General features: G+C 41.0%; 1 protein-coding gene across 4 annotated transcripts in view; it reads left to right on the top strand.

Annotated features, from left to right (window-relative positions):
* The window catches only part of LOC129775374 (guanine nucleotide exchange factor subunit Rich), a 70947-nt gene that overhangs the window by 39877 nt on the left and 7063 nt on the right, over positions 1 to 24007 (top strand). For all 4 annotated transcript variants that reach the window (XM_055780058.1, XM_055780056.1, XM_055780057.1 and 1 more), the window contains 5 exons: positions 15221 to 15586; positions 15649 to 15897; positions 15953 to 16112; positions 16170 to 16306; positions 16368 to 16536. In XM_055780058.1, the coding sequence (XP_055636033.1) occupies positions 15221 to 15586; positions 15649 to 15897; positions 15953 to 16112; positions 16170 to 16306; positions 16368 to 16536 (1081 nt within the window). The remainder of the gene's footprint in view (positions 1 to 15220; positions 15587 to 15648; positions 15898 to 15952; positions 16113 to 16169; positions 16307 to 16367; positions 16537 to 24007) is intronic.

Raw genomic sequence — 24007 nt, 5'->3', positions numbered from 1 at the left:
GTTAGTGAGCAATCGTAAGGCAGTGCTGCGGGCAGAGGTATCGGTCGGAGGACATACCATCGTTTCGAAGCGGGCGGTGAAGTACCTCGGAGTCATGATCGACGACCGGCTGAACTTCAACCAGCACGTCGACTATGCATATGGGAAGGCGTCAAAGGCCATCAACGTGGTGGCGAGGATCATGCCAAATAGCTTTGGCCCAAGCAGCAGCAAGAGGCGTCTCTTGGCAAGTGTATCTTCGTCGATACTGAGGTATGGTGGCCCTGCCTGGTTGGCGGCTCTGGAAACCCACCGAAATCGGAGGAAGCTGAACAGCACATTCCGACTCATGGCCATGCGAGTCGTAAGTGCTTATAGGACCATTTCGACAGAAGCTGTGTGTGTAATCGCCGGAATGATTCCCATCTGCATCACTCTGGCGGAAGATAGCGAGTGCTACAAGCGACGGGAAAGCAGAGGTATCCGGAAATTGATGAGAGCGGAGTCGTTGGACAAATGGCAGTATGAATGGGATACGGCAGAAAATGGTAGATGGACGTACAGGCTGATACCGGTACTTTCGACCTGGTTGAACAGGAAACACGGTGAAGTTAACTTTTACTTGACGCAGTTTCTGTCTGGGCATGGCTGTTTCAGGCAATATCTACACCGGTTCGGGCACGCAGTTTCACCCCTCTGTCCGGAGTGTGGAGATATGGAGGAAAAACCGGAGCACGTCGTTTTTGTCTGTCCCAGGTTCACCGAAAGGCGCGAGGGGCTGCCTGCACTTCATGTCGGGAATATTGTGGAGGAGATGTGTCGCGACGAGATGATCTGGAATGCCGTGAGCAGTGCAATCACACAAATCATGTCGGAGCTGCAGCGAAGGTGGAGGGCTGACCAAAGTGCTGACAACGTCCGACGGTGAAAGGTGAACAACGGCGACGGCTGTTGCAAGAGATGGTACCTCACGAGAGTAGCTGTGACGGGGTGCGCGTTGTGTTGGAGGGCACCACCTAATCGGCTCTCCGCTGGGAAGAGAAATCCTGCGAGGGTGACTGTGACGGGGCGCGCGTCAAGTTGGAGGGCGCTTCCTAATCGGTGCACGTCTTGACAGGTAAACGGATGCCGATTTAATAACTACGACGGAGTGAGTGTCAAGGAGGGCGTCTTCAAACTGGTGTATACCCCACGAGAGCTGCTGTGATGGAGTGCGCGTCATGTTGGAGGGCACTACCTAATCGGCGCTCCGATGGGAAGAGAAATCCTGCGAGGGTGACTGTGACGGGGCGCGCGTCAAGTTGGAGGGCGCTTCCTAATCGGTGCACGTCTCGACAGGTAAACGGATACTGCCGCGGAGAACAGCAAAAGGCCTGCCTGACAACGCCTGATCGTGGCCTGGATGGAGGAACACCGCGAACATTTCGAAGGAACGAGCATCAAGGATGAAGCCACGATCAAAATGGTGAATACCCCACGAGAGTAGCTGTGACGGAGTGCGCGTCAGGATGGAGGGCACTGCCTAATCGGCGCTCCGTTGGGAAGAGAAATCCTGCGAGGGTGACTGTGACGGGGCGCGCGTCAAGTTGGAGGGCGCTTCCTAATCGGTTCACGTCTCGACAGGTGAGAAACCCCGCGAGGGTGGCTGTGACGGGTTGCGCGTCAAGTTGGAGGGCAATTCCTAATCGGTTCACGTCTCGACGGGTAAATTCAAAATGCCTGCGAAGAGGACATCAGCGCAGTGGAATTAATAACGAATGGAAAGAAAAAAATATTGAGAAAAAGGGAAGGACAACGCTAGTTAGCGTTGAAAACTCGAGAAGTGCATGAGCACAGCCGCCCCCTGAAGTAGTCGCCTAGATGTGGTCCCAGGGGGAATAAGGCAACGAGTAGAGGGCTTGGTTTTTGTGGGTGCGATCCCCACTCGACGTCTGGGTTAACCCTTCCCAGGTAAGGCTGGTAGAGCGTTCCTCACCTCTTTAAAAAAAAAAAAAAAAAAAAAAAAAAAAGAAGAGAGAGTAGAGAGTAGAGAGTAGATAATAGAGAGAGTAGAGAGTAAAGAGATTAGAGAAAGTAGAGAGTAGAAAGAGTAGAGAGTAGAGAGTAGTGAGAGTGGAGAGAAAGTGGAAAGTTTAAAATAAAGAGCAGAGAGTAGAGAGAAGAGAGAACAAAGTATAGGGTAGATAGTAGGAAATGAAGAGTAGAGAGTTGAAATTCAAAGTCAAAATTGGAAGAGCAACAATTGATCGCAGAGAAAGAGTAGATGTTCGAGACATAGAGATATTTGGACTAAAAAAGAAACATTGAATAAAAGAAAAGAAAATAAGTTGCGAGAGTCTGTTTGAGTGCAACAGCAAAGCTTTTCCAATGACTTTGCGGTAAACTTATTAAAACATAGAATTGGGCCGCTAGTAAATTGAAATAACTAAGAGTTCCGGTGTGGTATTCAGTGTTTTCATTGTTATTACTTCCAAAGGGTATATGTGTTGTATTTGGAGTTCTTCGAATCTTTTGTACCAATGCCACCGTACACGGATGGCCGCACAGTTTTAATAAAATTTTGACCTGGAAATTTGAATTTTTCATTTTGTTTTATACAAATTTCCTGGAGAAGGGCAATGTCTATATTGTTAGTTACAAGGAAATGTTTAAGTGTTTTGGCGTATCAGATGTTCTGATACTAGTTATATTATTTTGCATGAAGATTAGGTTTCTTTGCATTTCCATTTTGTTTTTGGAGAATTTTATCGCTCATTGTTTTTAATTCCGGGTCAATAATAGATTTAATACAATCGCTTATATTTATTAGAAGAATATCGGAATCAATAGAATCTTCACGTGTTTTTTGCTGCGCAGTATGTTTTGTTTTGGAATTATGTATTTTTTGTATTTTATCAAAAATAGCATCCAAATTAAATTGTTTTTGCAGTTCTTCTTTCGGGAAATCGGCGATAGACTCTATTCTATGTTGAACGTGAGAAGTTTTTGAAAATTGTCTGACTGCTTCCGGAAAAGTCAGTTTCTGTGTTGTCATTATGTAGTTGATTTTATTTTGTCTTATCTTTTCTTGGTAATCCTTAAAGTTTGCCGCGTGTGGACCCTTGACAATGAAAGCAATGTGATGATGAAAAACATTCTTTCATACCATGTTCTAAACCACAGTTGGAACAGCGGATTTGGTTTGAGTTGCATACCTTTTTTATGACCATATCTTAGGTATTTAGTGCACATTCTTACCGGGTAAACAAAGTGTTCAATCCTGGTATTTATCCCAAAGATTGAAACACCTTCCGGAGTTTCCTGACCTTCAATATAAATTTTAACGATATATGTCGGAATCAGTTTTTTCTTTGTCCATCTGTTAATACACTCAACTTGTTATCTTTAGCCTACCTGAAAGGATATGTCTAGTATATCTTCTTCAGTGGAAGATAGTGGCTCTTCAGAGATAGTGGAATATTTCTGATTACACCTACGGTTTGTTCAATCATAGTAAACGTAAATATGTAGTTTGAATCCGTCTGCGAAAATTTTCGAATTTATTAATGGTTTGGCCAAGCGTTATTCTAAATCTACCCTTTCCAGCAAATTTGAGTTCGCGATATTTATTAATTTCCACATTGTAAAGAGTTTTAGCCAATTCCATCGGATGAATCGATTTTAGTTCTTTATCTTGTTTTCCTATAAAAAAATCGTATTTGTGGTGTTTTTAATCCATTCGGTGTTGAGTAGATATCTAGATAAGATATCTTTCTCTTTGTTTTAGGTTCGCTATTGCGACTCGATTTTGTTTTGTTGCTTCGTTCGGAATATCCAGAATTTTCTATAGTTTGTAATAAATCTTCATGATTCACAGTTGGCTCTGAATTGCCCTTGTCTGCCATTTTTTCTTTTGCATGTGTAATTTCTTTTTTAAACGGTTTTGTTTAGCTTGCCCTGTAACATGTTTGTATGTTTGTAACATGTTTGTAGCGCTGTACCACATTAATAGAAATTTGACCCCCTTCCTGTTGTCCGATTGATCTGAAATTTGGAACACACCTTACACCTTTATCTCTGCAGTCATCATAAAACTGCGTATTCCATGATCTTAAAAATCCAAGATGACGGCCGCTATGAAATGGCGAATTACATTTTTTTTTCAAAACCCCATCAATATGGGTATCAAATGAAAGGGAATGACTAGTAGAACACGGTTATTCATTGGGAATGCAAATCCAAAATGGCCGCCGCGACAAAATGGCAATATATATATATATATATATATATATATATATATATATATATTTTTTTTTTTTTTTTTTGAACCTTCATCAATATATCAAATGAAAGGGCTTGACTAGTAGAACACAGTTATTCACGAAAAATGCAAAACCAAAATGGCGGATTACATATTTTCCCAAAACCCCATCAATATAGGTATCAAATGAAATGGATTGTCTAGTAGAACACAGTTATTTATGTAAAATGCAAATCCAAAATGGCCGCTACCACAAAATGGCGGATTACATATTTTTTCGAAACACAATCAATATGGGGTTTTTCTAAAAGCTCATCAATATGGGTATCAAATGGAAGGACTTGACTAGTAGAACACAATTATACATAAGGAATGCAAATCCACAATGACCGCCACAACAAAATGGCGATATATATATATATATATATATATATATATATATATATATATATATATATATATATATATATATATATATATATATATATATATATATATATATATATATATATATATATATATATATATATATATATATATATATATATATATATATATATATATATATATATATATATATATATATATATATATATATATATATATATATATATATATATATATATATATATATATATATATATATATTTCTTTCCGAAACCCTCATGAAGATGGGTATTAAATGAAAGGGTTTGACCAGTAGGACATCGTTTTTCATGAAAAAGGCAATAAGAAATTGTTTACCTTATCAAATGTATCAAATGAAATTATTGGACTAATAGAATACAGTACATCATGAAAACATTCCGAAAGTAATAGGCAAAAATGAAACAAAAATTGTGGAATGATTGTATTGTAGGGAAATATACTAATAAAACAGATACTGTACTAATAAAAAAAAAATAAAAACAAGTAAAAAAAGCTATTTAAGTTAAACGATTTCATTGTGATAAAACATAATAATGATTCAGAAAATTTACTAAAATTAAATAAATAATTAGGCAAGTAGCAGTTTGTAATTATTACACCCTTTCCTTTAATCTAGGGTATTGATGAGACTAAAATAAAATCGTGGGGCACGTTGGCATTTCCGTTATCCATAGTTAACAGTGTAGCATTATCCTTAATCTATTCTCCTTTCCCACGCATGTTTCATCTCATTTCACACTTAGTGAAATTCAATTATCCAATTTCCCAAATCCCCGTTAAACCACAAGTCATAAAGTATTAGTCACCCGCTATACGCTTTACGACCGATGGAATAACATTCAAGCACCATAAATAAACACGACACTTGTAGCTACATGTTTAGCCACACAGCGCAAGTGTCCGATGTTATTTTTATGACCCACTTAAGCCACGCTTGCGCAAGCAAAGCGGAAGGTTAAAACTCACAACATTTTGTACCACTTTTGGCCGTCCGTAGTCTATCTCTTTCTATTTTACCCTACTGGTGAGATGCTCCGCCCAGTAATAGCAATAAGGAATGTTTTGTGTAGAGTTAAGGAAAGTAAATGTAAACTAGTATTTAAGCGGACACTTGTAAAATACACACGAGTCACAGTCATGATGAGACATCTAGATACGTCTTTATTTCTATATCACAAAGCCTCCACTATTCCACATGGCGACCTGTGATAGTTCTAATCGAGAACCTGAATATTTCAAAGTGTTGTTTTGGTGCTAAAAAGAGCGAAAACGAAAAAGTGAGCCGAGGAGACAGATTTTAGAGCCTACTGTTGTGTTGTGTTGTGTGGTACTGCAGAAATAAATGACCGCAGCAACTGTGCAATAGGATGGGACTCCAAACAATACTAGTGATCGGTAAAGAAAAATTCGCCAAACTGAACCAACCGGGTACGGTGCGAGTGTGAATCAATTATGTAAAGAAGCATTCAGTGAAAATCGCCAAGATGGTGAAAAAAATTGGACCCCATCGGAAACTATTGAAGCCGTTTCCGTAAAATTAAGAATTGCAGACACAGTGAAATCGTGAAGCCGACAGTAGCCACCAGACCAGCCAAAATAAATAGCAATTACAAATCAAACAATATTCTTCAAAAATAGCTTTTGATCTGGTTCATGTTCGTTCGTTCATGTGTTAGAAGAATTGTTCCTCAGTGCTTCCTGGGAGTAACCGACGGGCACATCGCACATAGTGACTTCGTTGGTACTCATAAACGCACAAGTACCACCTGCAGCCGTAGCGTTACTTCATCACAACATCACTAGTTGTAACTCTCTCTGCGACATAAAATGTAATCAATCGGTGAATGTAATCGATCAATCGCGAGCAAAGAAGGCGACTAACCGATAATGAAAGCATCAACATAGGGGCGCAGCAGGAAAAGCAAACCACCGGGTAGCATCAACAACCAACCAGCTAGAGAAGTGCAGTATAGTGAGCCAGCAAAAAGGGGCGAAAATAGAAGTAAGTCAAGCTTAATTTTTTTTGCTTAGGGCCCACCAAATCGCGACTTCCAGCAATGGTTAAGGCCAACAAAAAATAAACAAAAAAAAAGAGAAAGGAAAAATTAATAATAAAACAAAACACATTGGCATGAATTAAGGTGTAAAAATTAGGGAGATAAAATTGGACATGTATATATAATTTTTTTTAACACCCATGTGTTACGAAACAATGGGACTGTTCAATTCAAAAAGAGTTGCTAACACCGGTGATCCCCAGGTTCAAATTCTAAACCACTTGGAGAACCACGGTATTATGCATGAAGGCCAAGGTACTATACTATGTATCATCCTTGGAATTTTGATACTTTTGATAATATTCAAGCTGCATAAAGCATACAAATCATGCACACATAAAAAAGCGCTAAAAGCAGCGCGCAACATTAGCAGCCTACAAAATGTATAAATAAAAGTTAATAGATGGTACAAGAAGTAGAAATCGCAGCGGCAAAAATTAGGGAACAATTTGAAAAATTAAATATCCTTGATAAAATAATACAACAAGACAGCGTCCAAAAATTAAGGAAAAACACCCTCACTCAGAAGGCGAAAGAAGGAGAACTGATCTATAAAGAGAGAAAATTAATAGCACAACCTTATACAACAGGTGAGTTCTCATTAGAATTTGTAAAATTTATCGTAGACGCTAGGAAAATATATAAAAATATTATCAGCTGTTTAGAAATAGAAGAAAAAACCACATAGGAACTTTGATTATAAGGAAGCCTCAGCCATGGTGCCCATCTACGATGGTTCACCAGAAGGTTTAGATAGATTCATTAGCTCTGCGAAACTTCTTTCCGATATAACGCCAAGTGTTAACAAAGCATTGGCATATAAATTCCTTTTAACGAGATTGGATAAAAAAGCCAGAAGGGCCATAAACGGTAGCACCGATACAACAACATTAATTAAAAATTTAAAAATATCTTGCAAATCTAATGCTAGCTCTGATAATGTACTAGCCAAATTAAAAGGGTTGAAACTAAAACCAATTGACGAGTTATGCAAAGAAGTCGAAGAACTGACCGAACAGTTAATCGACCTTCACATTAAAGAAGAAACCACACCGCAACGCGCAGCAAAACTTGCTTGCCAAGCGGGCGTGGATGCCCTCATAGAAGGTATTCAAAACAACGATATAAAAACAATCTTACGCGCAGGGACTTTCACCACAGTCGCGGACGCGATCGAGAAGGTCAAGAAATATAAAACGTTAACAAACAAACCAACTACGGTGTTGGCATACCATACACACCGTCCAATGCAAAATCGCCAAACACAATATCAACAACCCAGATATAACAACAAAGGCAGACCGACAAATTTCATACACCGTGGTCGCGGAATGTATCATAACAACCGCTCCAACAACAACAATAACAACAATTTTCATTCGCGAACAAACTTCAGGGTCAATCAAAATAGCGGCAATGGTCGAAACTATACTAATCAGTCACAGCGATATATTGGCTTGGCGGAAAACTTAGGAAATCCGACGGCGAACCTCCGCGCCGACACGGAAACGAACATGGAGGAAAACCAATTTTGAAAATTTTTAATTACAATTTAACTCTTTCTATGTTTGTGACAGTAAAGCTACGCATGTGCTCAAAACCATGTACATTAATTCTAGATACTGGAGCTGACATATCGATTATAAAAAGAAACTCAATTTACAGCACAATGGTAGACATCAATAATAATCGTATAATCAGCGGCGTAACAGAAGGAAAAATAAAAACGATCGGCAAAACTGAAACCACTTTTATTATTGACAATAATCAAATTCCAATAGTGACTCCGTTATCGTTATCGTTCTCGGTTACCGTTAGCTGGTGTATTTTCTGCCGTGTTGTATCCATACGCTTCGTTTATACAATTCGTTTGAGCCCAACAAAAAACAAAGATTTATCAGCAGAAAGCTGGAGTGACGATTTATTTCGCCGTGTTTTGCCATTATCCCGCATTCGGATACTGTGCGACCGCCGACAGTGCGTGTGTGTGATACACAATTTCAATTGCGGCGTGCGTCGATCACGTGTTCAACCGATCGAGAAGTTTCCAGTTCATCTGCATTGGTGTGTGCGTTTAGTGTGGACCGGAGCGTGATTGTTTGTTTAGCTATCACAGCTGTGCCTGCGACCAATCGATTGAGGAGCAGTCGCTTTCTGATTAGCTGCACTGGTGTGCACTACCAAGTATTTTGTATAAATATTATTATCGTTATTATTATTTTATTAGGTTATAGAAATTATTATAAAATATTATTATAATTATCATCCGTATAAACTATGGAAGAGTGTGAGAGATCTCCAAATATGGAGATCTCTTACGATGAAAATATTGACTCCCCCTCGGTTGCACAAAAAGGGGCCGGGAAGTCGCTCAAGCGCGTTCCCTCACCGGAAGATAATTCTTCCGAAGAAGATTCAAGCCACACTAAAAAGCCCCCCTCTAAGAAATCCGCAAACCTCTCCTCTCAAACCCTTAACCTTCCCGCTTCCACTCAGCCGACGACTTCGCATTCCTCACCTGTTACTTCCGATCCCACTCAACCATCTACCTCGTCCCTCCCCTCTGTTTTATCCTCTTCCACTCAATCCTCGTCTTCGTCTGCCCCCTCAGTTGTCTCCGCTCCCCGTGTCAAGATATACCCAGAAGATGCACCTGGAACAGGCCCGTGGGTTGTTTTCTTTCGGCCCAAGCCACAAGGAAAAGCTTTGAATGTCATTCAGATCATGAAAGATCTGACAAAAAATTATTCCTCCATGGTCGAAATTTCCAAGGTTCGACCGAACAAACTGCGTGCTGTCGTGGCTGATCGGAAGCAAGCTAACGAGATTGTTGCTGACAATCGGTTCATTTTAGAATATCGCGTGTACGTACCTTCCCATAACGTAGAAATTTCGGGGGTGATTACAGAAACGGGTCTGACGAGCGAATTCATAAAACAAGGAGATGGCAGATTCAAAAAACTCCCTTTGACGAAAGTTAAAATTTTGGACTGCCATCAATTAGGAAAAGTGTCCCGGGAAGAGGGAAAAACAAAATTCACGCCGTCCGACTCGTTTCGAGTAACTTTTGCTGGTTCCGCCCTCCCTGACTACGTTATGGTGGACAAATTGAGGCTACCACTGCGACTCTTCGTGCCAAAGCCCATGACTTGCAACAAATGCAAGTCAGTTGGTCATACAGCAGATTATTGCGCCAACAAGGAGCGCTGTGCCACTTGCGTAGAGCAACATGTGGGGAAATCCTGCAATGCGACTGAGCAAAAGTGTCCATATTGCGGGGGATCCCCACACGTGCTCTCAGCTTGTGAAACTTATAAGAGTCGCTGGGAGAAACAGAAGCGCTCTTTGAAGGAACGCTCAAAACCCACTTTTGCGGAAATTTTGAAGGGCGCTTCTCCACTGGCTCAACAACAACAACCATTACCTACAAACAATGCCTTCGATTCGCTGCCAGTTGACGAAATGGACGCGGATACAGGTAACGGGGGCACACCGTTTATTTTCAAAGGGAATCCCCGGCGCAAAAATGTGACCACTCCCAAAGTTCAAGAACAAGTCCCACCGGTGATACCCCCTGTTAGCTTGCCTAAAAAATCGAGTGCAGCGGACAAGCAAAATCAGGTTCCTCCTGGCTTCCGTGGGAATAGTTCACCTTCGAACGACCCAGCACTCGAGGGGACATCAAAAACCCCAACTGTCCCTATTTTTCCGTCCAGCTCAACTTCCCAATCGGGATTTATAAAGTTGTCTGACCTTTTGGATCAAATCTTCAAGTGTTTTAATGTTTCCGACTCCATCAGAACCATTGTCATCTCAATGCTTCCAGTATTAAAGACAATTTTGCAACAATTGATGCAAACATGGCCCCTCCTTGCATTGATTATCTCTCTTGATGTCTAATTCAAATAGAGAGGTCGGAGATATCACTGTTTTACAGTGGAATTGTCGTAGTCTTATCCCTAAATTGGATACATTCAAATTTTTAATTCATAACTTCAATTGTGATGTTTTTGCTCTGTCCGAAACTTGGCTTTCTTCGCGAGATGATATCTCTTTCCACGATTTTAATATTATACGCTTGGACCGTGATGATAGATACGGAGGGGTGCTTTTGGGGATCAATAAGTGCCACTCATTTTTTAGAATTGACCTTCCACCTATTGGAGGGATCGAAGCTGTTGCTTGTCATGCAAACATCAGAGGCAAAGACCTCTGTATTGTCAGCTTGTATTGGCCTCCGAGAGCTGCGGTTAGCCGCAAGCAACTTGTTGACATGTGCTCACTCCTTCCTGAGCCACGATTGATCTTGGGAGACTTCAACTCTCACGGAACTGCCTGGGGGGAACAGTACGACGACAATCGTTCATCTTTGATATATGACCTTTGTAACAGCTTCAATATGACCGTTTTGAATACTGGGGAAACAACACGTGTTCCTAAACCTCCTGCTAACCCAAGTGCTCTTGACCTCTCGCTTTGCTCGAATTCACTATCGTTAGATTGCAAGTGGAATGTAATCCAGGACCCCAACGGTAGTGATCACTTGCCAATCAAAATTTCCATCACCATTGGATCGAATTCTTCTGAATCTATAAACATGGCATATGACCTCACAAGACACATTGACTGGAAAAAATATGCGGACGCGATTGCTCTAGCCATCAATTCCAGAGATGGTTTACCTCCATTGGAGGAGTATAACTTCCTTTCTCGTTTGATCTATGACAGCGCGGTTCGCGCTCAAACGAAACCCATCCCAGGTTCCACTATTCGTCGAAGGCCTCCCAATCCATGGTGGGATAGGCAGTGTTCCAAGCTTTATGGAGATAAATCGAATGCATTTAAAGCTTTTCGGAAACGTGGAACCCCTGAAAATTTTCAAGCGTATTTAGCCCTTGAAGATCAATTTAAAAACTTAATCAAAGGGAAAAAACGTGCTTATTGGCGAAATTTTTTGTCAGGTTTGTCACGAGAAACGTCAATGAAAAAATTATGGAAAGTGGCTCGAAACATGAGAAATTGCTCTTCAACGAATGAAAGCGAAGAATATTCACATCGATGGATTTTTAATTTTGCACGGAAGGTTTGTCCTGATTCCGCTCCTGTGCAAAAAATTGTTCGAGATATACCACAAGGTAGGTGCGATCTTGATTCCGAGTTTTCGATTGTAGAATTCTCTCTTGCTCTGCTTTCATGTAACAATTCTGCTCCGGGATCGGATAGAATTAAGTTCAACTTGCTGAAAAACCTCCCTGATGTGGCGAAACATCGCTTGTTGAATTTATTCAATCGGTTTCTGGAGAATAATATTGTTCCAGATGATTGGAGACAAGTACGAGTTATAGCTATTCAAAAACCCGGAAAACCCGCGTCCGACTTCAATTCGTACCGCCCAATAGCAATGCTGTCTTGTATACGGAAATTGTTGGAGAAAATGATCTTGTTTCGCCTTGATCGATGGGTTGAAACGAATGGCCTACTCTCAGATACACAATATGGGTTCCGCAGGGGCAAGGGGACGAATAATTGTCTTGCGTTGCTTTCTTCAGAAATTCAAATGGCTTACGCCGAAAAATAACAAATGACTTCAGTATTCTTGGACATAAAGGGGGCCTTCGATTCTGTTTCAATAGAGGTTTTGTCGGACAAATTACACTCTCGGGGTCTGCCGCCTCTATTGAATAATATGTTTTATAACTTGCTTTGTGAGAAACATTTGAACTTTTCTCACGGAGATTCGGCAGTAAGTCGGGTCTCTTACATGGGCCTCCCCCAGGGCTCATGTTTAAGCCCCCTTTTGTACAACTTCTATGTAAGCGACATCGACAATTGCCTTACACAAAATTGCAGCCTAAGACAACTTGCAGATGATGGAGTGGTGTCTGTCGTAGGAACAAACGAATCCGACCTGCAAGGACCCTTACAAGATACTTTGAACAATTTTTCAACCTGGGCCATTGGGCTAGGGATCGAATTCTCCACGGAGAAAACAGAGATGATGGTTTTTTCTAGGAAGCATAGACCAGCAAAACCAAAGCTTCAACTTTTGGGTAAACCGATCACTCATGCTATGTCATTCAAGTATCTTGGGGTCTGGTTCGACTCCAAATGTACTTGGGGGGCCCATATTAGGTATCTGAGTAAAAAATGTCAACAAAGAATAAACTTTCTCCGTACAATTACCGGCACCTGGTGGGGAGCCCATCCCGAAGATCTTATAATGTTGTATCGAACAACTATTCTCTCAGTGATGGAGTATGGCAGTTTCTGTTTTCAATCAGCTGCCAAAACACATCTCATTAAACTCGAGCGAATTCAGTATCTTTGTCTCCGTATTGCGTTGGGATGTATGCCCTCAACGCATACCATGAGTCTCGAGGTTTTGGCAGGCGTACTCCCACTAAAAGATCGCTTCAATTTATTATCTCTTCGGTTCCTCATTCGGTGTAAGGTTATGAATCCATTGGTGATCGGAAATTTTGAGCAATTGATCGAGCTAAATTTTCATTCTGGATTCATGAGTTCATTTCATGAATTCACCTCTATGCAGGTTGTTCCTTCTTCGTATATTCCCAACCGTGTTTGTTTTCCTGACTACATCAATTCCTCTGTACATTTCGATCTGTTCATGAAGGAGAAAATCCATGAAAATCCAGATTATCTTAGATTGGGGTTCGTTCCTACGATCTTCAATGCAAAGTATGGGCGTATCAATTGTGATAATATGTACTATACTGATGGGTCCTCTATGAATGAGTCCACAGGATTTGGAGTGTTCAACGTATTTTTACGCACCTCACACAGTCTTCAGAATCCTTGCTCGGTATATATTGCTGAATTGGCAGCGATATACTGGGCGCTGGACAGCGTCGCCTCACGACCTGTTGAACACTATTACATTGTAACGGATAGTCTTAGCTCTGTCGAAGCTATCCGTTCAGTGAGGCCGGAAAAGCACTCGCCGTACTTCCTTGAGAGAATACGAGAAATTTTGAGTGCTTTATCCAGACGCTGTTATGTCATTACCTTTGTCTGGGTCCCTTCACATTGCTCAATTCCGGGTAATGAGAGGGCTGACTCATTGGCAAAGGTAGGTGCAATTGAAGGCGACATTTATCAGCGTCAAATCGCCTTCAATGAATTTTATTCTTTAGTCCGCAAAAATACCATCGCTAACTGGCAACGCAAGTGGAATGAAGATGAATTGGGCCGGTGGTTTCACTCGATTATCCCTAAGGTTAGCCTCAAACCGTGGTTCAAAAGTCTGGACATGAGTCGGGACTTTATTCGCACCTTCTCCCGACTCATGTCCAATCATTGTTCGTTAGATGCACTACTCTTCCGTTTCAATCTTGCCAGCAGCAATCTCTGCGTTTGTGGCCAAGGTTATCACGACATCGAGCACATTGTTTGGTCGTGCGAGGTGTATTTGGCCGCCAGATCGAATTTAGAAAACTCCCTTCGGGCCCGAGGAAGACAGCCCAATGTGCCGGTGAGAGATGTGTTGGCTCGGTTAGACCTTGATTTCATGTCCCATATATATGTTTTCCTTAAAGCTATAGATCTTCGTGTGTGATTGTCCCTACATCCTTATACCCTCCTTTCCTTCCTTCGCGGGTAATTTGTCCCCTTGCTATAAATATTAGAATAAGTTGAAATGTAAATACACTATAGATATACGAATAGATTTAACAAATGAGTGTTCATCAACATTGTTACAATTTCCTTATATCTCATCCTTCTCCTAAAAATATGTCACCCTCCTAAACTCGAGTACACCGCGAGTAATCGGTTTTCCACCTTACTAACCATAGATGTAAGAAAAATGGTTTATATATATATATAGTTTTAAATTATATTTAAGAATTCGGCTCCTTTAAACTTAAGTAACTGAGCCTGTAAAAATAAACGAATTAATAATAAAAAAAAAAAAATCCAATAGAATTCCAAGTCGTGACGAACGAATTCCCCATTAAAGCTGACGGCATTCTGGGCCGAGATTTTCTAACAAAATACAAATGTAATATTTGCTTTCATTTGCTTTCATCATATGCAAATTTTTTGGAGGCGATCTGGCGTAGTGGTAACATCCATGCCTCTCACGCTAAAGGTCACGAGTTCAATTCTCACTCCCGACATTCTTCCAAAAATGGAAGTAAAAGTGACGAACCAGCCAAATGAGTTGCAGATCACTATAATACAGATATAAAAAAATATATATGCAAATTTAAATGTGTCAACGTGTACATTGTAAACAAAGTAAACAAGTGAATAGGGAAATATTAAGTGCAATAGAAATGAGCGAATTGATAGCGAAATTAACTTAATATTCTGTTTGTGATAAGAGAATTGTTCCGAAACTGAAATGTGAGTTCAGAAATGAATTTTTATGTTGAAATAAATAAATTATATTTAATTATATTTATATTTATATTATATTATAGCTTTAATATGATATTTGATGAATTGCATCACTCCAAATTTTCACGAATTCGTTCCTGTATCTATTCAACAGCAAGTGCAAGGTATTTGGTGCCAGAACATAGATGATGCGACATGTGCCGTGATCAACCACAAGTATCGTCTAATCGCATTCGGACGATGTAACTCACAAGTCAATATGTATGTGATAGACGACTTAACCGGTGGACTGGAACTGTCCCATCGGTTGGTTTTGAGTGCGAAAGATTTTCCCGGATCCCCTGGAAGTGTAAGTGAGATGAAATGGACACCTGATGGGTGTGCGATAATGATTGCTTGGAGTCATGGAGGAATATCTTTGTGGAGCACTTTTGGTTCGCTACTTCTATGCTCGCTTGGCTGGGACTATGGACTCCATATCGAGCTAGCAAAAAACAATCCATTTAATATCGTTAGCATGGTAAATATGGTTCATTATTTGACTATTTACTGATGATAGTGTATTGACATTATAATTGATAGGACTGGTCGACTGAAGGGTATCAGCTATTTTTGGTCCGCCAATTACAAGAAACTAGTTCATCCGAAACAAGTAGTACTGATTCCAATAAATCTTCTTCTAATACTTCGCTGGCGTCGACAGGCAATAATAAGGATATTGGTGAAGCGGTTCATAAACCGACACTACGACGAGTTAATACTACCGGCATGAAGACGATGCTCATTCAGCTGGATTTTGTAAAAAGTATTCTAACAATTAACCCTTGCATGGTACATCAACCAAATGCTTTTCTTTGGAAGCGAAAAATCATTGCTCCAATTCCAGAGTTACAATTCATACCTTCTATTGCAAGGCGACGATAAGCTGTATCTCAATCATGGTGATGTGTTGCAGAATATTTACCATAATTTCAATGCATATTCAGCGGAAGGCGATCACAGTACTTATTCCAGCGAAATGCAATATATCGGATTGTCAAGAAAAGGTAAGTGTGTCTGTAGTGTACAATGTTTCGCAAATCTTCGATTTGGTTTATCAATAGATCTGGATTACATGAGGAACGAGGATGACCACAATAATGAAAAATACGTCCAAATAAATAGTGTATTGTCGGAGAGTAAACATTGGGTGGTGCTAAACTTGCCAACGGCTTATACTGCATCAAACTGGCCAATTCGGGTAGATTCTTGCTATTTAGTTGAATTGATGTATCCTAATGACCCTATCATTGTGTTTCCAGTATAGTGCGGTTGACTTTCTAGGTGTTAATGTAGCTGTTGCAGGAAGAACAGGTGTAGCGCTTTACTCTTTCAACTCACGCAAGTGGAAGCTTTTTGGTAATGAAACCCAGGAGAAGGATTTTGTCGTAACTGGTGGGCTGCTGTGGTGGAACGAGTTTGTCATAATGGGTAAATAAGAATATATTCTATTTCTTCTGTGTATGCATTCCCGTATTGATTGATCTGCGCCACTGATTAACCTGTCCAGACGAGCACGTACATTGCAATGAATACTTTTTTTTTTCTTAAGGGGGTAGTACACTATGAACATCATAAAAAGTATGTGATTTTCGCGATTTTTTTCAATGAGAAAATAAATTACTATGATTAACTTGATATCACAGTTTTATTAGGTATACAAAGGGCAGTCCGATAAGTACTTAGCCCAAGAAAAAAAAACAAAAATTTTGGAAAAGTGGCAATTTATTTCGCAACATAGTTTCCTTTTAGCTAGATTCACTTAACCCAGCGAAGCTCCAACTTCTTTAATCCATCTAAAAATACGTTTTCTCTGCAAAGTAGGCCTCCATGGCGGCAATGACCTCCTCATTCCTGCCTGGCGAGTGAATTTTTCACTTTTGGAAACAAAAAAAAGTCGCGCGGGGCCAAATCTGGAGAATACGATGGATGGGGCAGCAGTTCGTAGTGCAATTCGACCAATTTGGCCGTGGCGACGGCGGAATTTCCATTTTTTCCATTTTTCTAAAATTCGCGGACAAATATGATCCTACAGAAGTCATTTCCCCCAGTGACATTCTTTTGTTGTCGCATGCTACAACTCAGGGCACAAAAGAGAACGAGACAACTCTGCTTCGGTTCGCACTTGCGAACGAGCCCGAACATGCGAACCAAAACCGTCATGATTGGTTTCGTTGCAGAAAGCTTATATTTTTTTTGCCTCTAACCCATTACATATCGAACCTCTCCATGCATCATGAAGCAGCAGAATCTTACGGGCTAAGCTAAAATTTTAGACAGTAAAATAAAAACTATTAAACAACTTTTGGCATTTTCTTTTTATTCATACTTCGAGCCTAAGCCCGTATGTTCGCACCTTCCTCTTTACCCCGTCCATAAGGTTCTGTACAACGTCAGGTTGTAGTTTTTTTTAACAGAAATCCATTTTCTCTTGAAGTCCGCCTCCGATTTGACAACTTTTGGGTTCTTCCGGAGGGCCTGCTTCATAATCGCCCAATATTTCTCTATTGGGCGAAGCCAACGCGCCGGGCGGGTTCATTTCCTTTGGCACGAAGGTGACCCCGTTGGCTTCGTACCACTCCAACACGTCCTTTGAATAGTGGCACGAAGCGAGATCCGGCCAGAAGATGGTCGGGCCCTCATGCTGCTTCAATAGTGGTAGTAAGCGCTTCTGTAGGCACTCCTTAAGGTAAACCTGCCCGTTTACCGTGCCGGTCATCACGAAGGGGGCGCTCCGCTTTCCGCAAGAGCAGATCGCTTGCCACACCATGTACTTTTTGGCAAACTTGGATAGTTTCTGCTTGCGAATCTCCTCCGGAACGCTGAATTTGTCCTCTGCGGAGAAGAACAACAGGCCCGGCAGTTGACGAAAGTCCGCTTTGACGTAGGTTTCGTCGTCCATTACCAGGAAATGCGGCTTCGTCAGCATTTCGGTGTACAGCTTCCGGGCTCGCGTCTTCCCCACCATGTTTTGCCTTTCGTCGCGGTTAGGAGCCTTCTGAACCTTGTATGTACGCAGGCCCTCCCGCTGCTTGGTCCGCTGGACGAATGAACTTGACAAATTCAGCTTATTGGCGACATCCAGGACCGAACTTCTCGGATCACGTCTAAACTGCTTAACTACGCGCTTGTGATCTTTTTCACTGACGGAGCATCCATTTTTGCCGTTCTTCACCTTCCGGTCGATGGTTAGGTTCTCGAAGTATCGTTTTAGTACTCTGCTGACCGTGGATTGGACGATTCCCAGCATCTTACCGATGTCCCGATGTGACAACTCCGGATTCTCGAAATGAGTGCACAGGATTAATTCACGACGTTCTTTTTCGTTCGACGACATTTTTCCAAATTTACGAAAAATTGACAGTGAAGCATGGCCAACGTGATCTATACACTCTCATCTGATTATAAGCGAAAGCTGAAGATATAATTCCTAAAAATTAAATTTCTACAGCGTTTTTTCCGTGATGCAATTTGATGTGACACACCCTTTATATATATTTTTAAATTTTTTAACGCTGCTATCCCTTGCAATATATATTCATATAGACCGCAAAGTTTTACTAGCAACACCGATCCAGTGAGAAACAATACGTCTTCTGGGGGGAACATTCTCCCCCAGCTAACGTTGAATGGGGAGACAGGATTCGGAGGCCATTTTGACAGGCATCCAGGTAGGTCCAGTCAAGAGTGGTAATGAGGTAATAATGAAGTGCATCGTAGTCAATTTTTCCAAAATTAGGGATGTATTCAACGACAACAGGATACCTGTCGTTGGACTAGGTACTGGAAGAGATATTTCCAACGGTGGAAGATGCGAATCTGCAGGTAGCAGTGCAACCGCAGCTGTATTGACGATTACATTACAATCGTTTGAGCGAAAGACAAGATGAAGAGTCCGATCCAATTGATTGCGGTGCCATGTGGAGGTTTTTAAGTGTATATTGTGCTCGTAATAGAAGGATACTTGCCAAAGAGAACAACTTGGAAGACCCCGCCTCCAGAACTGAACACAGGACCAAGACGACTTAAAAGCTGGTGGTTGAAATTAGGGATTACATTACCGTGCCAAAATTCCAACAACCGATTATTCGGTAATGAAATTTTCATCGAAATGATACTTAAGGACACAGAGAATGTTAATTTTGTCGTCTTCTAACCTAGATCGGATCTCATTAACAATGTTTACAGAAGAGGAAAACGTCTGTTCAAAGTCTAATTATGTTGGGCGTACAGTACGAAGAGCATCGAATACCATTGTCATATATTTGTCTGTGATGGCCTCTGTACGAAAACTCTCGTCCGAGGGTTTTCATCAAATCGTTTATAGACGTCGAGCTTGGGTTGGACGTTGCGTCCAGAAGTTCTTCATGCCTTTTTCCCACAAAGCGCAACATCCTGCGACGAGAGACTCAAAAGCCTCATAGAGAGTCAAAATGAAAATCTCGCCACCGATAAATGGCTAAAGAGATCCAAGCCCAATGAAATCCACGCGGACTGGACGCTTACAATCGACGAAGCTTCCATGCGTCAACTTGCTAGCAAAAACTTCAAAATAAACTTTCGATTTGGCGAAACTAAGCTGAAGAAAATAAATCCAATGCAGCGCCAAACCACAACTCAGTAAAACTCCAGAGTAGTCAAAGGAGATCTGGGGCCAAAAAACGAGGAAACTCAAAACTCCAGAAACCCAGGTAATCTGAAGTCTCCAGAGACCAGTGACTCCAAACTTATGGAGCCAAAAAATACTCAGAAAGTCGTCAGCAAGGTTTCTGGAAAACTAAAGTTTCCTCGTGAAGTTCCTCCGAAATGCAAGAAACATGACAATCTGAGTGTTCCGGACTAAGCGATGGTACAAACTCAACGAGTCAAAAATCAAAAAATCAAAAAGTCAAAAATCACATGTTGCGAAAGTGCAGGGAAATGTTAAATCACAGGAATTTTTGATTATATTCAATTGCGAGCATTCAGTGTTGTAGAAGAAGGTTGTTTCTCAACAACAGACAACAGACTAAACTCTCGAGTAGTGATTCGGAGTCTAAATTCCTAAACTCTTGTAGTCAGGTTGTTGAGCACCTGAATCACCGACCCACCTTATCTTCTGCGGTTCTATTCTACTACTGAAACTGACAAGAGTGATATCATTTTGTTCAGAACTTCGCCTCTATAAAAACAATCAAAAATATACATTAGAGTTACTACTTTTCGCCATATTTTGACGTAGGACTACGTCTAACCGGAAGATATAGGGGGTGAAATGGAAATCTAGGCACTGAACAAGTAGGAAAAAATGCAAGATTTGGAACGCTTATAACTCGAGCATTTCTCAATAGATCGCAAAGGTTTTTGCATCAATTGATTGGAAATATATCTACGCATCTATCATAACGAATAACATTTAATTTTTCTTGAGATAAATAATTGAATAATTGTGAAATATCAAGCATTGTCAAAATGCACTATGTGCCCATTTTTGATTGGTCCATTTTGTGCTCCTCAAATCGTACCGACCAAAACGGGCAACCAGAGCAGCAGCGAAATAGAATGAAGCACGATTGGAAAGGAAAAAGAAAAAAATGACCGAAACATTGGTCGCAGTCTCACACATGCGTAATTCTCGAGCCAGCCAGTCAGCTTAAAAATCCACGCTCCGCTGCCGTAACGATCATTCTCATTCAAACCGTACACCACATCGGTTCGCATCACAACACATCAACAAACCAACCCAAGCAGCCATGTCTGGACATGGTAAACGAGGAAAAGTGAAGGGAAAGGCAAAATCCCGCTCGAACCGTGTTGATCTGGAGTTCCCCGCAAGGGTAGCTAGGCCGAGCGCGTTAGTACCAGTGCACCAGTCCACTAGCCGCCGTTATATAGTTTCGGCCGCCGAAGTGATCGAGTTAGCTGGCAAAGCTGTTCGCGACGATAAGAAAACCCGCATTCGGAACAGAACACATTCGGTTCGGTGGACATCAAGACAACAGGCAGTTGCAGCGAGTGGCGAGTGGCAAACGCAATCGCAAAACGGCATCAGGTAGCAGAAGAAAAAAGTTTGTTCTTTATACAAACTGCTTTGGTGGCAAATCCAGAACAAGACGGCATCGAGGGCGTTCGAAATGGTTATTTTTTCAAAACCACGAGTACTAAGTTTTCTAAATTGGAACCATTCCATAAAACAAGGCGCTTTTCAGGGCCATTAAACCTTCAAAAAAAAAAGTTTAGGAAATACAGTTCAATGCTTTCTAAAACAATATCCAAAATAATAATAAATCACAAATTGATTTTTTCATAATTTGTTTGTCAGGGTATGATGAGTATGTGAATTTGGTAGTTGTTCTGAGCTTATTGATTTTCACCAATTCTTAAATTGCTTCTAGATTGAAAGTACAGTAATTTACACTTATCTCGACATTTAGCTAATTGGACGGACATGTAATGCGACATATTTAGTTGGACATTTTTGTAAACATAGAGTTCGGGGTCCAAATTATGACCCCACATTGAAAGTTGACACTGTACCACTGTCATCGCAAATGTTCAATTACAGGTTAAAATTACCTCCAATCCGATACTGAGTGGTGGTAATGCGACGTGCCATTGAATGTAATTTACTGTAAAATATGTCACAAGCTGGATGGGAAGAAATTTTCCCACTGTGAAAGCTGTGGCGAGTGGCAAATGCAATCGCTAAACAGAAAGGTTTAGCCGAACAAGATGGGGATATCGAGTGATAACAAAACAATAAACTCTTTAGATTGAAGATAATTTTGTGATCCTGAAAAGGACCCTTTTTAGCCTGCATGTGAATCCAACGAGCGAACAAATCGTAATGAATGTATTTTTTTGCCATCGCTCCCTTTTAACGCTCATTCGTTCGTCTCGTTGGACTCGCCCCTCTGGCTGAGTCTGCCGATTTGTCTCTATCCTGTGAGTGTGTACCGCTAGAGTATAAAACACGCGGACCCCAAAAAAATATCTTATTTTCTTTCAAACCGTAAACCCGTAAACCGTAAACCCGTAAATCGGCATCGTGGACGTAACAAATGAGGACAAGTTAAGGGAAAGGCAAAGTCTACTCGAACCGTGCAGGTCTCCAGTTCCCTGTTGGTCGCATTCACTGATTGCTCCGCAAGGGTAACTAGGCCGAACGGATTGGTGCCGGAGCACCAGTATACCTAACAGCGATTATAGAGTTTCGGCCGTCGGAGTGCTCGAGTTGGCTTGCAAAGCTGGTCACGACAATCAGAAAACCCGCATCAAGAACAGAGCAGCTTCAGTTCGGCGCTCATCAAGGCAACAATTAGTTTCAGTGAGTGGCAAAGTGTTTCTCCGGCACGTCGCATTAAATGTAATTTACTGAACAACATGTCACAAGCTGGATGGGAAGAAATTTTCCAACTGTGAAAGCTGTGGCGAGTGACAAACGCAATAGCTAAACAGGAAGGTTTAACCGAACAAGATGTGAATATCGAGTGATAACAAAAACACAACACCAAAGGTTCTTTTCAGAACCATCAACATATTCATAAAGAGTAAACAGTAAACTAATCCATTTTTCAGGTAGATAGGTAGGTATTCACGTAGGAGAAGAAAATAAAACAATATATTTAAAATATATATTTAACAAAAGCTGTCCCCTTTGTATAGTCCTACGTCACTCCGGTTATGTCCCCGACATTACCCACCCGTCTTTTTTCTCTTAAAATTTTCTGAAAGTGCACTTGAATACAACTAAAGAAGAAATCTCCACGCATTCAGCCAATTGGTTCCGAGCTTGGAGGTTTCCGCAATACAGTCCACCGCTACTTGTTCTTTGTTTCCAGACTGAACATTGCACACATCGTTAAAGAAGATCGCGAACAGAAGTGGTTCTAGATTGTTGCCATGCTGAACTCCCGACGGAACAGCGAAGTGTGAGACTGGAGCTTAACACGGAGCGTTCTTCCAGAAAGGTATGTCCTCCGCCAATAGATGAATCCTTCAGGAGCACCAAGACGGGATAGTTTTCTCAACAAGATATGATGGATCGAAAGTGACTTTTATGTCGGTATAGAATGCACCCGTGGCCGAGTGGTTAGCGTCTCACATTATCATGCCGGGTGTTCGGGTTCGATTCCCGTTCTGGCCGGGGGATTTTTCGTCAAAGAAATTTCCTACGACTTGCACTGTAGTCACGCGTATTCTGGAGCTTGCCCCTCGGAATACATTTAAGGCGTGTTATTTGGCTTAAGAAATCTCAACTAAGTATTAATAAATAACGCTAGTTAATGCATATGTTGAGACGGTAAAAGTTCGCCATTCGCCATTCTATTATTATATGTCGGTATAGACAGCATCAACTCGAGCACGTTTCCTTAGACGACTGACACAAAACGATGAGAACTCGAGGAAATTAGTGCTAACCGAGCGTCCTGTCCTAAAGTCATGTTGTACTGGTGAGATATAGCTCTTAACTTCGAAGAAGAAATAAGCTGGTTATCACCCCTGTTCTGTATTCCGATCGATTCAAACATTTCGAACGACTTGACAAAATTCCATTCTGTATTCCGTTCTTGTTGTTTTTGCATTTCGTTCGATCTGTTTCTCTTCAATCATTAAATGGGCAAAACGTTCGAAATAGGGAATGTGAAATTATAACGGTTTCGAACGAAATGGAAATCCGTCGAATACAGAATAGGGCTATATGCCACGATACTTAGTCACGTTACACTTGTCGCCTTTTTTGAAGACGGGATACATATAAGAGTGCTTCCACACGTCTGAGAAAATCCCTTGATCCAGCAAATTTGTGTAGATACGGGAGAATGGTAAGGCCAAAACTGTAGCGCAGCGACATAAAACTATTGCTGGAATGCCATTTGAGTCAGGAACTGTTGAACATTTCAACTTTTTTTTACGCCCTTTT

Source organism: Toxorhynchites rutilus, chromosome 3, assembly GCF_029784135.1.
Source record: "Toxorhynchites rutilus septentrionalis strain SRP chromosome 3, ASM2978413v1, whole genome shotgun sequence".
Taxonomy (NCBI): domain Eukaryota; kingdom Metazoa; phylum Arthropoda; class Insecta; order Diptera; family Culicidae; genus Toxorhynchites; species Toxorhynchites rutilus.
Note: the sequence above shows the minus strand (reverse complement) of the source record. Positions and strands in the feature narration are given on the sequence as shown.